Source organism: Nannospalax galili, unplaced genomic scaffold (assembly GCF_000622305.1).
Source record: "Nannospalax galili isolate Female #2095 unplaced genomic scaffold, S.galili_v1.0 scaffold173, whole genome shotgun sequence".
NCBI lineage: Eukaryota > Metazoa > Chordata > Mammalia > Rodentia > Spalacidae > Nannospalax > Nannospalax galili.
The window spans coordinates 537,716-549,950 of record NW_008334442.1 but is presented as its reverse complement, the minus strand read 5'-3'; the positions used below and the strand labels follow the sequence as shown (position 1 = coordinate 549,950).

The 12,235-nt window shown below is 35.6% G+C and overlaps 1 protein-coding gene across 2 annotated transcripts in view; it reads left to right on the top strand.

Annotated features, from left to right (window-relative positions):
* Slf1 (SMC5-SMC6 complex localization factor 1) overlaps positions 1-12,235 on the top strand; it is a 67,354-nt gene that overhangs the window by 41,721 nt on the left and 13,398 nt on the right. For both annotated transcript variants that reach the window (XM_029561740.1, XM_008829330.3), the window contains one exon: positions 6,283-6,430. In XM_029561740.1, coding sequence (XP_029417600.1) covers positions 6,283-6,430 — 148 coding nt within the window. The remainder of the gene's footprint in view (positions 1-6,282; positions 6,431-12,235) is intronic.

Here is a 12,235-nt window from a genome sequence, read left to right as displayed (position 1 = left end):
ACATGCCCCATGCCCATACAAATACAAGAAGCATATAGAACACCAAACAGACAGGACCAGAAAAGAAACTCTCCACGGCACATCATAGTAAAAACAGTACACGTCCAAAACAGAGACAATTCTGAAAGCTGCAAGAGAAACAAGTCACATATAAAGGAAAACCCATTAGGATTACAGCTGACTTTTCAGTGCAAACTATGAAAGCCAGAAGAGCCTGGACCAAAGTATTCCCAGTTTTAAATGACCACAGAGGCCAACCCAGAATGCTTTACCCAGCCAAAATGTCTATTACAGACAAAGGGGAAAGAAAAATCTTCCATGACATGAATAGGCTGAAGGAATTCATGTCCAGAAAACCAGCCTTCAGAGAGTTCTGGAAGCAATACAAACAGCTGACGAAAGGAATGACTGTATCTATGGGGTTGCAGAAAGAAATCCAATGAAGGTATAACTGGAAAAGTATAGCTATATCAACAATGTAAATAGAAATAAAAATGACAGAACTCAATACCCATCTTTCATTAATAACTTTACATATTAATGGACTGAACTCCCAAGGCAAAAGACACAGACTATGTGAATGGATTAAGAAACATAACCTATCTTTTTGTTGCAAGAAACTCATCTCACTTTCAAGGACAGACACTATCTCAAAGTGAAAGGATGGAAAAAAATATACCAAGGAGGGCATGATTGACTTACCCCAGAGAGAGGCTGGTGGGTCTTGCAGGCCCTGGGAAGCAAAAGAGATAAAGAGGGCCACTTCATTCTGATCAAAGAAACAATAAACCAAGAAGATATTATAATCATGAACATATATTCACCAAACTCTGGTGCACCTAACTTCATAAAAACAATACTACAGGACTTTAAGACCCAGATTAACCCCAACTCATTAATAGCAGGCAACTTCAATGCTCCACTGTCTCCATTAGATAGGTCAACAGGGCAGAGAGTTAATAGAGAGACATCTGAATTAAACATTACCATATATCAAATGCTTTTTATTTATTTTGTGTATGGGGCTGGGTACATGCATTCCTTGGCACGCATGGCAGTCAGAGGACAATGTGAAGTACTTGGTTTTCTCCTTCCAACTTGGGGACCCTAAGGGTTGAACTCAGATTGCTAAGGATTGGTGACAAGTGCCTTTAAACACTGAGCCATGTCACTGGCCCTGTGTATCTGATTTCAAAGGAAGTATGACTGCAAATATGCAGAAATTGAAAATATTCAACCAAATAGGGTTATTTATACCTCACACTTGAGTACAGGACTTATTTATATTTTTATTGGTTTTGTTCTTTTTTTGTCCTTTTTAAGAGAGGATCTCCCTGTAGCTCTAGCTGACCTGGAACTCGCTATGTAGACACATTTGACCTCTATTTCAAAGAGACCTGCCTACCTCTGCTTCCTGAGTGTGGTAATCAACGTGTGCACCGTCACACCCAGCTTTTTTCAGTGTAGGACTTCTAATCTGAAGCTTATAATATTCTTATAAAGTACCATTTGCCTTTTAATTTACTTTTTATATAACATAATCACTTAGAATAGAAAATGATTCTGCCTTTTAGAACCCCTTTTCATTCATCTATTTGATTATAAATGAAATTGCTCATCTGAAACTGAAACAACAATAAACTAATATTTTCACAATTTTACTAAATCATCAAATGATAACTACAGATAAGAAATCACTCGGGAAACACAAAAGTAAATAGTAACAGATTTATACATATTTTACTCAAAGATTTTTGTTGAAATTTATAAATAAAAGCAGCGTATTTGAGAAGCAATCTGTAATACATTGTAGCATCAGTTGTAATATGAATGTTGGTTTTAAATTTGAAAGTTAATATTTTATTGAATATTTAAGTTCTTTAAATTCATATAAACTGCTTTTTTATTATACTAGCTTTCTGTTAGCATTCATTGCTATACTTAATTAAATCTTCTTTGGCAGTTTCCAGTTTCAAGAATTCCTTGCATGTTCACAGACATCATTTTCTCTACTGTAAAGCATTTGTTTCTTGATTTGCTGAGTTGAACCATTCAATTTAAGTCATTAGCTAAACAGAAGTCCTCGGTTTATGCTAATATTGTTTTGTCATATTGTCAATCAGCAAGTATTATAGAATGACACAATGGCAGTGAATGTCATTGTCGTTAATCTGAGAAAGCTTCGGGCTTTCCTTGGCAAAGACCAGAGGTAGGCCATGTCAAGGTTATGGAGAAGCTGTAAATTTTCTTCAGCTTTAGTAGTTAGTCTCATTTCTTTGTAGTGTCCTTATGTGCTATTTAAGCATATCTCTACAATTATAGGTGGCAATGGAAGGTGGTTTGTGTTTAAAGGTAAGAAAATTAAAGTTAAAAGAGTTTAAGAAACTTATTGAAGATGTCACAGCTTGGTATGGTAAAGCCTTGATTAAAGACTAAATCTGCTGCAACCCATTTTCTTGTATTTCAAGTGCCAATGTGTAAAATCGGAAGAGGTATGGTATGTGCACTCTGTTTGCATCTTTCCAGCAGAGTAGTTTGTACTGGGAGTCAGGAGTCAAAAAGGCCAAGATGATAGTTGATTCTATGTTGCAGAGTAGTCAGCTTTTTTGAAAATTGCCAAGTTTATACACCAGACGTGACTTTACTGGCAGATAATGGAATATTTGATCAGAATATTTGGTAATAGAGCTTTACATATTAGAAAGAAATTCTAAGGTAAATATATAATATATGCAAATCATGTCTATTTCTTTGCTTATTTTTACGGTAACTCGTATTTTCTCCTTTCAAATTTTGCAAACATTTCTGTATTCCAAGAAGACCTCTTTTCCTTTGATGGCTTATTTGCCATTTTCTTGCTAATCTGATTCTGAAGTATATATATGTACCATGCAGTAAACAGTAGCATTGAGTTGACAGCCTGACTACCTGAATCCCAAGATCCTACATGATAGAACAGGAGAACTGACTCCTGCAAGTTGTCCTCTGACAATACCACCTATGCCATTTCATACCCCTGTCCCCTCCTCATATACCAAAAACAAATAATTTTAAAACTTTTTTTAAAAAGAAAATAATAGCTTTGTTTTTACACAGTTCAAGTTACAGCAAGTAAAATCCATACTACAGTGCTTTTGCCCTGTGGCTGTAGTGAGTGTACTAGTTAGGAATATAGCATGAAAGGATCCCAAGTCCAAATTTAAAGCTGTCTTTTTGCATAGAAAGTTACTACTGTGGACATATAGCAATAGCCGTACCTAGCTGACATACACAGAAGAATAAACTTCAGTAAAGTACCTACAGTCGCTCCTCAAAATCACTGCAAGACCCTTTTACTCACCTCTTAATAACACTAATGTCAAGGTAAATTTTACATTAAGAAATACTAATTTTAAAGCTGGGTGTGGTGGCGTATGCCTTTAATCCCAAAATTTGGGAGGCAAAAGGAGGAGATCTCTGAATTCGAGGCTAGCCTGGTAGAGTGTTCCAGGCCATTTGGGGCTACAGGGAGACCCTGTCTCACAAAGACCAAAATGGAAAGGAAGGAAGGAAGGAAGGGAAGGAAGGCAGGCAGGCTAATTTTAAATTCAGGTCAATCTCTTCCTTCTTTCCTGGGTACTATCATTACTAGTATTCATATATAGATAATGCTCAATTTAAAAAATTTTAATATGTCTATGAACATGATCAATTTTATGTTCTTTTGCTAACTTATTGAGATCTAACTTCACTTTCTCAGAGTGGTTATCTGTGTGTCAGCTTTACAAAGAATGGAATTGCTTTCTTGCAACATTCTCTAGAGATTGGTACTACTCTCTAAATAAGAGTGACATTGGTTCTGTGGATACAGCTAATCTAGCTGCTAGCTTCCCATGCCACACAGCTGCAACTGTAAGATTTAAACCAAGCCTGTGAATTGGTGTGAGAAGAGTTGATGATGTTTGTATGCATGAATTCTGACCTAGTAGGTACAAGCCATTCCTGTGGCCTCCAATTATAAAAGAAGAAGGGCTTTGCTTGTTTCAATTGCTAACTAACCATGCAGTTTAAAATCTTCTCAGCCATTTCAGGATCTCTCTCCTAAATTGTAATATGCTTCCCCCAGAGTACCATAAGGCACCTGAAGATGTGTGTGCCTGCTGCTAATCCTGACTCTGGGTTTTTCTTCTATATCACTGTTTGAAAAGCCAGATCTATATGTTGCTTGACTAGCATAGCAGACCAGAAATAGAGTGACCATTTTGAAGTCATTTGTTTAATTGCTTCTTAGGATAAGGAATGGTTTCCTAATAAAATACCTTACATTCTATAAGAAACATGTTCACAAGGGCAGAAGTCAGTACAGTAGTCACTGAGTATTCAGAGCATTAGGAATTTCTCTCCCTAATCCCACTTTAGTCATAGGTGACCAAGCACAGCAGCTATAATCTGTTCGGATACTGTAACATTTATTAAAACTGTTTCACATACCCTGTGCCCAACTGTTAATTGGCTGATTTTTTTTCATACATGCAACATGCCCAGAACACAAACAGCAAGAATGTAGGAATTTCAACTTGTCTTAGTGTCATTTTGAGAGTCTTTATTCTTAAAAGTACTTTCAAAATCTTTTACACTTTATCTTCCTAATTTGACTGACTTTTCAGGATTAGAAAAATATTTTTAAACACTAGAGTAAAACAGACAAGAACGTTTTTATGCCTTGTTATATGTCTTAAAGAAATTTAATGTTTAATACAAAAGACCATATGCAAAAGTTTTCCTTTAAAACTGATCTCTACATATCAAAATTAGGCAAATATTACAAATGAATAAAACGAGTTATTCTTTTTCTTTATAACACATTTGTTGATTTTATTCATTGTGTTTCTCAAGTCTTATGAAATTGCTACTTTAGAAAATGGAAAGAGGGGCTTAGCTGTTAAAAGTACTGGCTGCTCTTGCAGAGGACCCAGGTTTGGTTCCCAACACCCACATGACAGCTAACAACCATCTGTAACTCCAGTTCCAGGGGATCTGACAGCCTCTTCTGACCTCTGCAAGCATTGCACAGCATGAGTACACTTAACATACATGCAGGCAAAATACTAGTATAAACATAATATATATTATATGAATTTTATATAAATTAATTGGTTTTTTTTAATGAGCTAGGTGTGGTGGTACGTGCCTTTGGTCCCCAGCACACTGGGGAAGCAGAAACAGGTAGATCTCTGTCAGATTATGACTAGCCAATCTACATAGTCATTTCCAAGCCAGCTGAGGCTAGAGGGAGATCCTTTCTCAAAAACAAAGCAAAAGGCAGATGAGATGGCTCAGTGAACAAAAGTACTTGCTGCAGAAGCCTGAATACCTGAGCTCAGTCCCCAAATCTTGCAATGGAAGGAGAGAACTGGCTTCCTAAAATTATCTTCTGACCTCCACATGTACACCACGGCCCATGTGTGGACACACACACACACACACACACAAATAATAATGATAATAAATAAGCAAAAAGTAAATGGAAAATAGGTCAGTATTGGAATGGTAAGAATAGCAGATCTGTATTCTTTTGTGGTTGTATATAGTCTTGTTAATAGAAATCCACAGAAGCCAGAGATTTCCTTGTGGTGTTAATAGAAATAGTGCCTGACTAAAAGACCTGATATCTTCAGATAAGGTTATTTGTCTGTTATAAGCTATTCATGTATGTCTATAGAAAGCTTGCTTTATCTGGGTTGAACATCCCTAATCCAGAATCCTAAGAGCCTCGCATCCAAAGATTGTTGAGCACTGTGATTCCACAAGTGGAACATTCCATGCCTGATTTTATGTGATAGGTCTCAATCTAAATGTAATTAAACTAAAAATACTGTGAAAAAATTACCTCCAGGGTATGTACATAAGGTGCATATAAATTTGTATCCTTTCCCAGGGAATCCCCTTATGTATAGATAGATAGATAGATAGATAGATAGATAGATAGATAGATAGATAGATAGATAGATAGATAGATAGATAGATAGATAGATTGATTGATTTAAAAATCCAAAAACATCTGAAACCTGAAACACTTAAAGTCCCAGTCATTCCAACTAATGATTTTCAAAAATTGTGGTTGTTTAGTAAGAAAGAGGGGTACATGGAGGTAGGATAGTTGGAAAGAGGTAATTTGCTAGTATTCTTTTATTAGTAGTATAATATACCCTATATTTAGTCATTTGGCCTCTCAAGAAGTATTAAAAGTAAACCCTAGAAAAGCCCTACTTTTTAGTAATTTTTTTCCAATCTTAATGTTAGGTCTTCAAACATGAACTAGCATACGTACTGACTGGAATCCTTGGAGCAGCAATAGATTATTGGATCTTCGTTGGCCTTCAGATGGGTAGAAATGTGATGCGACACATGTCTGATGACTTAGGAAGTTATATTTCTCTGTCATGTGATGGTAAGTGTGTCTTTGTTTTTAAGAACTCATTCTGGAAATTAATTTTGAGTTTTCTTTAGGGAGCCTGTATTTTTTAATCTATTCATATATGATGTTTTCCTTGAAATACTTATAGATACACATACACACATATCACATACACAAAGACAATATAAAAAGGAAAATAAAAATGTTTTCATAATGGTCCCATATAGTTAGCTACTGTCAACTTTTAAATGTCTTTCTAAGCATTTATACACTAATCGAATTTGTACTACATAGAAAATTTTGTGTTTTTGTTTTCTTCTATGATGATTTCATAAAATGTGAATATTTCAGGGCTGGAGAGATGACTCAGCTGTTAAGAATCCTGACTGCTGTTATTTCCAACACCCACATGGAGGCTAGAAACTGTCTGTAGCTCCAGTTCCATGGGATCTGACACTCTCTTCTGTCATCTGTGGGCATTGCATTACACAGGTGCACTTACATACATATAGGCAATACACGATATACATAAATTTAAAAAATTTTTAAAGTGAATATTTCTAAGATAGTATAGAAAGCACTATCTGGAAATTATTACATAGTTATATATAATTTTATTAATGGTTTCCTTATCATGTAACTAAAAATTATAGGCCATTGCTTGCAATTAACAAATTTAAAGTAAGTTTATTCCCATTTCAATGTGATGGCATGGTAATTCAAGCCTATAATTCCAGCACTTGGGAGGCTAAGGCAGGAAGATTTTAAATTCAAAGCAAGCCAACCTCAACTCCATAGTGAGAATCTATCTCAAAAAAAAAAGAAAGAAAAGAAAAAGGCAGCAACAATAAAAAAACAAGCAAGAATCTTGCATGTTAAGAAGTTATTTCAGTATCTTTAATATTTATTTTTTTAATCTTTTTAATTTATTTTTATTTCATGTGTTTGAGTGTTATTTTGCCAGCACGTGATTTAAATGCATCCGTGTATGCAATACCTGCAGAGGCCAGAAGAGTGCATCAGAACCCCTGAAATTGGAATTTGAGGAGGTTGTTAGCCACAAGAGCAGCCACTGTTCTTAACTGCAGAGCCATCTCTCCAGCCCCTCTTTAACATAATCATTCACATGGAGTAGAAACTGTTATAGTCTGACCTTCTTTGTGCCATGAGAATAATTCTTATGTCTTTTTCCTGAAATTCAGTGGCCGGGCATTGGTGGCGCACACCTTTAATCCCAGCACTTGGGAGGCAGAGACAGGCGGATCTCTGAGTTCAAGACCAGCCTGGTCTACATAATGAGTTTCAGGACAGCTGGGGCTACAGGGAGATCCTGTCTCAAAAAAGACCAAAATAAATAAATAAATAAAAAATAATAAAGTGAAATTCACTGAGCTATAATACTTACTACAAAGCCCCTGTATTAATTCCCTATATTAATTTGGCTTATAAAATTTTCATTATGTATCAGTTGCTGTTGCAGTGTTCTTAATATTTTTTTTAAAGAACCTGTTAGTTTTTTTATTGAGTCTCGTCTAAAGATATTGGATGGATTAAGCAAGTTGAAGTTGTTTGTATGTGTAATTTCCACATTCTTCCTGTTCCCCGTTATTTGACCATAAGGTTTCCTGTAAAATAATTGGGAGGAGCAGATTGAGTAGTATGCTCACAGACTTGTTTTCACAGTGCTTACCTTATGAAAAGTTCTACCCGACTTTTGGATCTCTACACTAAGGAAGGCTTCCCAAAGACCTTATTATATTGTATTTCTGATATATAACCAGCTTCAGAAGAATCTGGTCAGCCTTGCTTCCTCCTTCTTGTCGCACGTGTGTGCCTGTGTATCTGTAGCCTTAAATTCTTAACGTTTTGAACCAAATGAACTTCCCTGACCTTCAGCTCCAAATCATGTTTTTTTTACATTTTGAATTGTCATTATTTTAGACTGCATTGTTTTTAAAGAAAAAGTTCTTCATCGATTGTCAGTCACTTTAATTCTTTAAAAAAAAAAAAAAATGCCAGAATTGAAATCCAGGTTATAACAGAATTTACAATTTATTTGATGGCACCTTCTGAAAAAAAGCTGTTTGAGGTTGTTTTTATTTGTTTTGTTAAACCAAATTAGATTTCTATCTAAAGCATTTTATCTCCTTTCTTATTTCTTTTTCATTGAGCTGAGGGAGTGATTACTGTTCCTTGTAGGCTTGCTGTCCTTTGTTGAATGGCTTTTTAACATTTCTTAGCTCAAATGCAATCGTCCCTCAGAATCCTTATCATTTCTTTCCCATCATTCCTACTAGGTAGTTCAGTGAAACAGCATAATTCTTGCATTATTTGCTAGAATGCAGCAGAATTTGACTAACAGAATTCCTTGTTTTCATCCAATAATGAAAGCTCTCTGAGTTTTGGGACCCATGAAACTATTATCAGTGGCTTTAGGGACTCTCAGTATAGCTACATGTGTTGTTTCCAATATGTAGTAATTGCCTTTAATGAATTAAGTTATAATTTAGCTAAATGCGTGAAGTAAGGAGCCTCGCATTAACAGAAGTCTACATGTTAGGCCAGTGCTTCACTGCTTTCTTTATTCATGTTTATTGAAGTGTTTTCATGTGAAGGCATTTTACTGTACAAAGTTACTCTGTTTTCATATGAATAATTTAAACCCTAGAAGTTTGAACCTGTGTCTGGCTTAAGCTAAAATTCAGCTTTAATGTTACTATTAATAATCCTGTGGGCACAATCTTTACCTTAGGACTGGGCCGGAATCATGTTTGGCCACTAATATTTAAATCTCTGGATGAAGTCTAAATTGGGCCATTATTTTGAAATGCATTTTTTACTCCTTTCCTTTTTCTTTTACACACACACACACACACACACACACACACACACACACACACACAAAGCAGGATAGTTTAGTGGGTAAAGGCACCTGCTGCCAAGCTTGGCAACTTCAGTTTGATCCCTGGGACCCACATGGTAGAAAGAGTGAAGTGGTCCTTTGGCTTCCATACACATGCCATAGGATGGAGGCGTACACACACACACACACACACACACACACACACACACACTCTCACACACGTACACGTACATTTAGAGCTGTTTCCTTAGATTTCAAATTAGTCTGTGGATAGCCTGTTATATAAAATGATCCAAATAAGTATTTTTCTAGTTTTTTTGCTGAGTATAACTTAGTGCTTAACCTTTGTCAAGAGACAGAAGTCAAATGAACAGTTTCACCTAAGATAGTACCTTTTCTGTATGCAAAATAAAGTATTTGTTTGTGATGGAGTTGTAGAATACCACATTTTTTCCATGTCTTTTAGCAATATCCTTTTTGTTTAAGCTTTATGAAGAAATTTGAAAATCATCGCTTGACAGTTTTTGTTGTTTTCTTTTTTATTTGTGGATATCCCTGCTTTTTCTGTCCCTGTTTTACATTTTCTAAACTCATTAATAAAGATAGTTATGATGTGACTATTGTATCACTTTTGGTTGAAGATACTGATCCATCTTTGTTATATAAATTCAGTATAATTGCTGTTAGTTTACAATTGTTTAGGGGGGACTAAGGCACTTGTATTTCAGAAGACAGGTAAGGTAAATCCTTTTTTTCATTAGATCTGTATGTTAAAGTGTTTCTATATGTTAAAGTTTCTGAAATATGCATTTTATGCCTAATGGAAATTCTTGAGAAAGTGACTTAAAGCTAGGCGCTAGCAACTTTTATATAAAATACCAATAGTATTTCTCAGTTTTTAGGCCCTATGATCTTTACTCAGAAGTTGTAGTAAAAAAGCAATGGTACAGAAAAAATAATTGGCTTTGTTCTGATAAAATTTTATTTAAAATCCTTTGCTAATCCTTAACTTAAACCAGTTTCTTATGGTTTCGATGAGAAAGAAAACGTCATCCTAAATCCATGGTCACACATATGGCCCTAGTTAAACTCAGTGGGTCACAAAATGAAACAAAAACATATGAACATGAGAAAGAGAATTGTAAGTGGGAGGGAGGTAAGAGAGGAAAGGGGTGGTGGGTAATCAGAATGCATTCTATATGAGTATGGAATTACCAGAAAAACTAAGTAATAAAAGTGCTAAAAAACCAAACTATTTCTCATATCTTTAGTAAAGCTTCCTTTGCCCTTCTTAGATTATGTTGTTAAATTTTCCTGATAATTTTTCCTAATGTTTTATTCTATTTTCCTTTTTTAATCTAATCTATAATTCAGACCTCTCATAAACACAATAGTTTATATTTTTTACTAGTTATCTCAAGCAGAACATTTCCATTTTATTCATTCATTGAACAAAGTTTTACTAGCATTTTAGCAGGTGTTCAGCTAAATATCTAGTGAAGGGGGTACATAAAGCATGGTCCTCTTTGAAGCTTTCAATGGGAGAGGCAGATAATAGTTAGTGTAAATAGATCATTGTAAATCATTTAAACATAAATGCTCCAAGGTAGAAAAACTAGATGTTTAGATTGCTGGGCTTATTTTATATGATCATGGAATTCAGAACCTGATGATAAGATGAAGTTTGTGAGAATCCAGAGACACTGCTCCATTCAGAAGTAAACATTTGTAAAACTGTAAGGTAGGAAAGAGCCAGATCTGTGTAGTACCTTCTGGTGCCTGGCTGATATAAGTACATATTGGAAAAGTCGTCAGAATAAGGACAAAGAATGGGTTAAGGGAGTTTAATATAGGAATTTGCAAGCCATGTTCAGGATACAAGCTGATTTGACATGGGAATGGTATAACTGGTAACTGTTTAAAAGCTTGCCCTGACTTTCTATTATGAACTATTGCTCTTTGTCATTCACCTGTCAAATACTAACTGCTTATTCTGTGGTAGTTAGTGACACACATTCTATGAGGACTACAAAAATGACCCTGTCCTATCCTAAATGTCTCATAGTCCAGGGCTAGCTTTCTCATGTTCTCCTGTTCATCTGTTACCATTCTCTCTGTTACATGGTCATATGTGGATCCATTAAAGATTGCAGAGATGGCCCAGCAATTAAGAGCATTAAATAAATGACATGGGAAAGAGCTACCTTAATACTTCTATATTTCTGTTCATTCATGTGTATATTGATGAGTTTTTGTCTTACTAGAGCACTTGAAGTTTTGAATAGAAGAGATTTGAAAATGCTGGTGGATTTTGTTGTTTTTCATAAATTAGTGTTACCCACAGTAGAGTGGGTTCAATTTTTGTACTTTCCTTCGTTATCTTATGTATTTCCTGTTCCTCTTCCATGGTAGAATTTCTGGGTGTTATCAAGGAAACCTATCAGCTGAACACTGCAAATTAAATTCTAAGCACTTCTGATGCCCACCTGTAATCTCAGCACTTTAGAGGAGGCGAGAGGATCAAGATCCAGAATCATCCTTAGCTACATGGAGTTCGAAGGGCTACAGAAGACCCTTCTTTAAAAAAAAAAAAAAAAAGCCAGGCATGGTGGTGGATGCTTGTAGTCCCAGCACTTGGGAGGGAGAGGCAGGCGGATCTTTTTGAGTTCAAGGCCAACTTGGCCTCAGAGTGAATTTCAAGCCAGGGCTACAGGGAGACGGCTATTGGCAGGTCAAAAGCTGCTGCCTAGCTGCATGTTTCTGACTGCATAAGTCTCTTCTTAAGGCAGCGCACAACATGACAGTCGACTCATCTTAAAGTGAGAAAGAAAGAGAGAGAAGAAAGAAAGAAAGAAAGAAAAAGAAAGAAAGAAAGAAAGAAGAAAGAAAAGTAATATTTTGAAATAAATAAGGAATAAGTACCCTAGAAGGAGTACGAGTTTGTAAATAAGGAATAAGTACCCTAGAAGGATAGT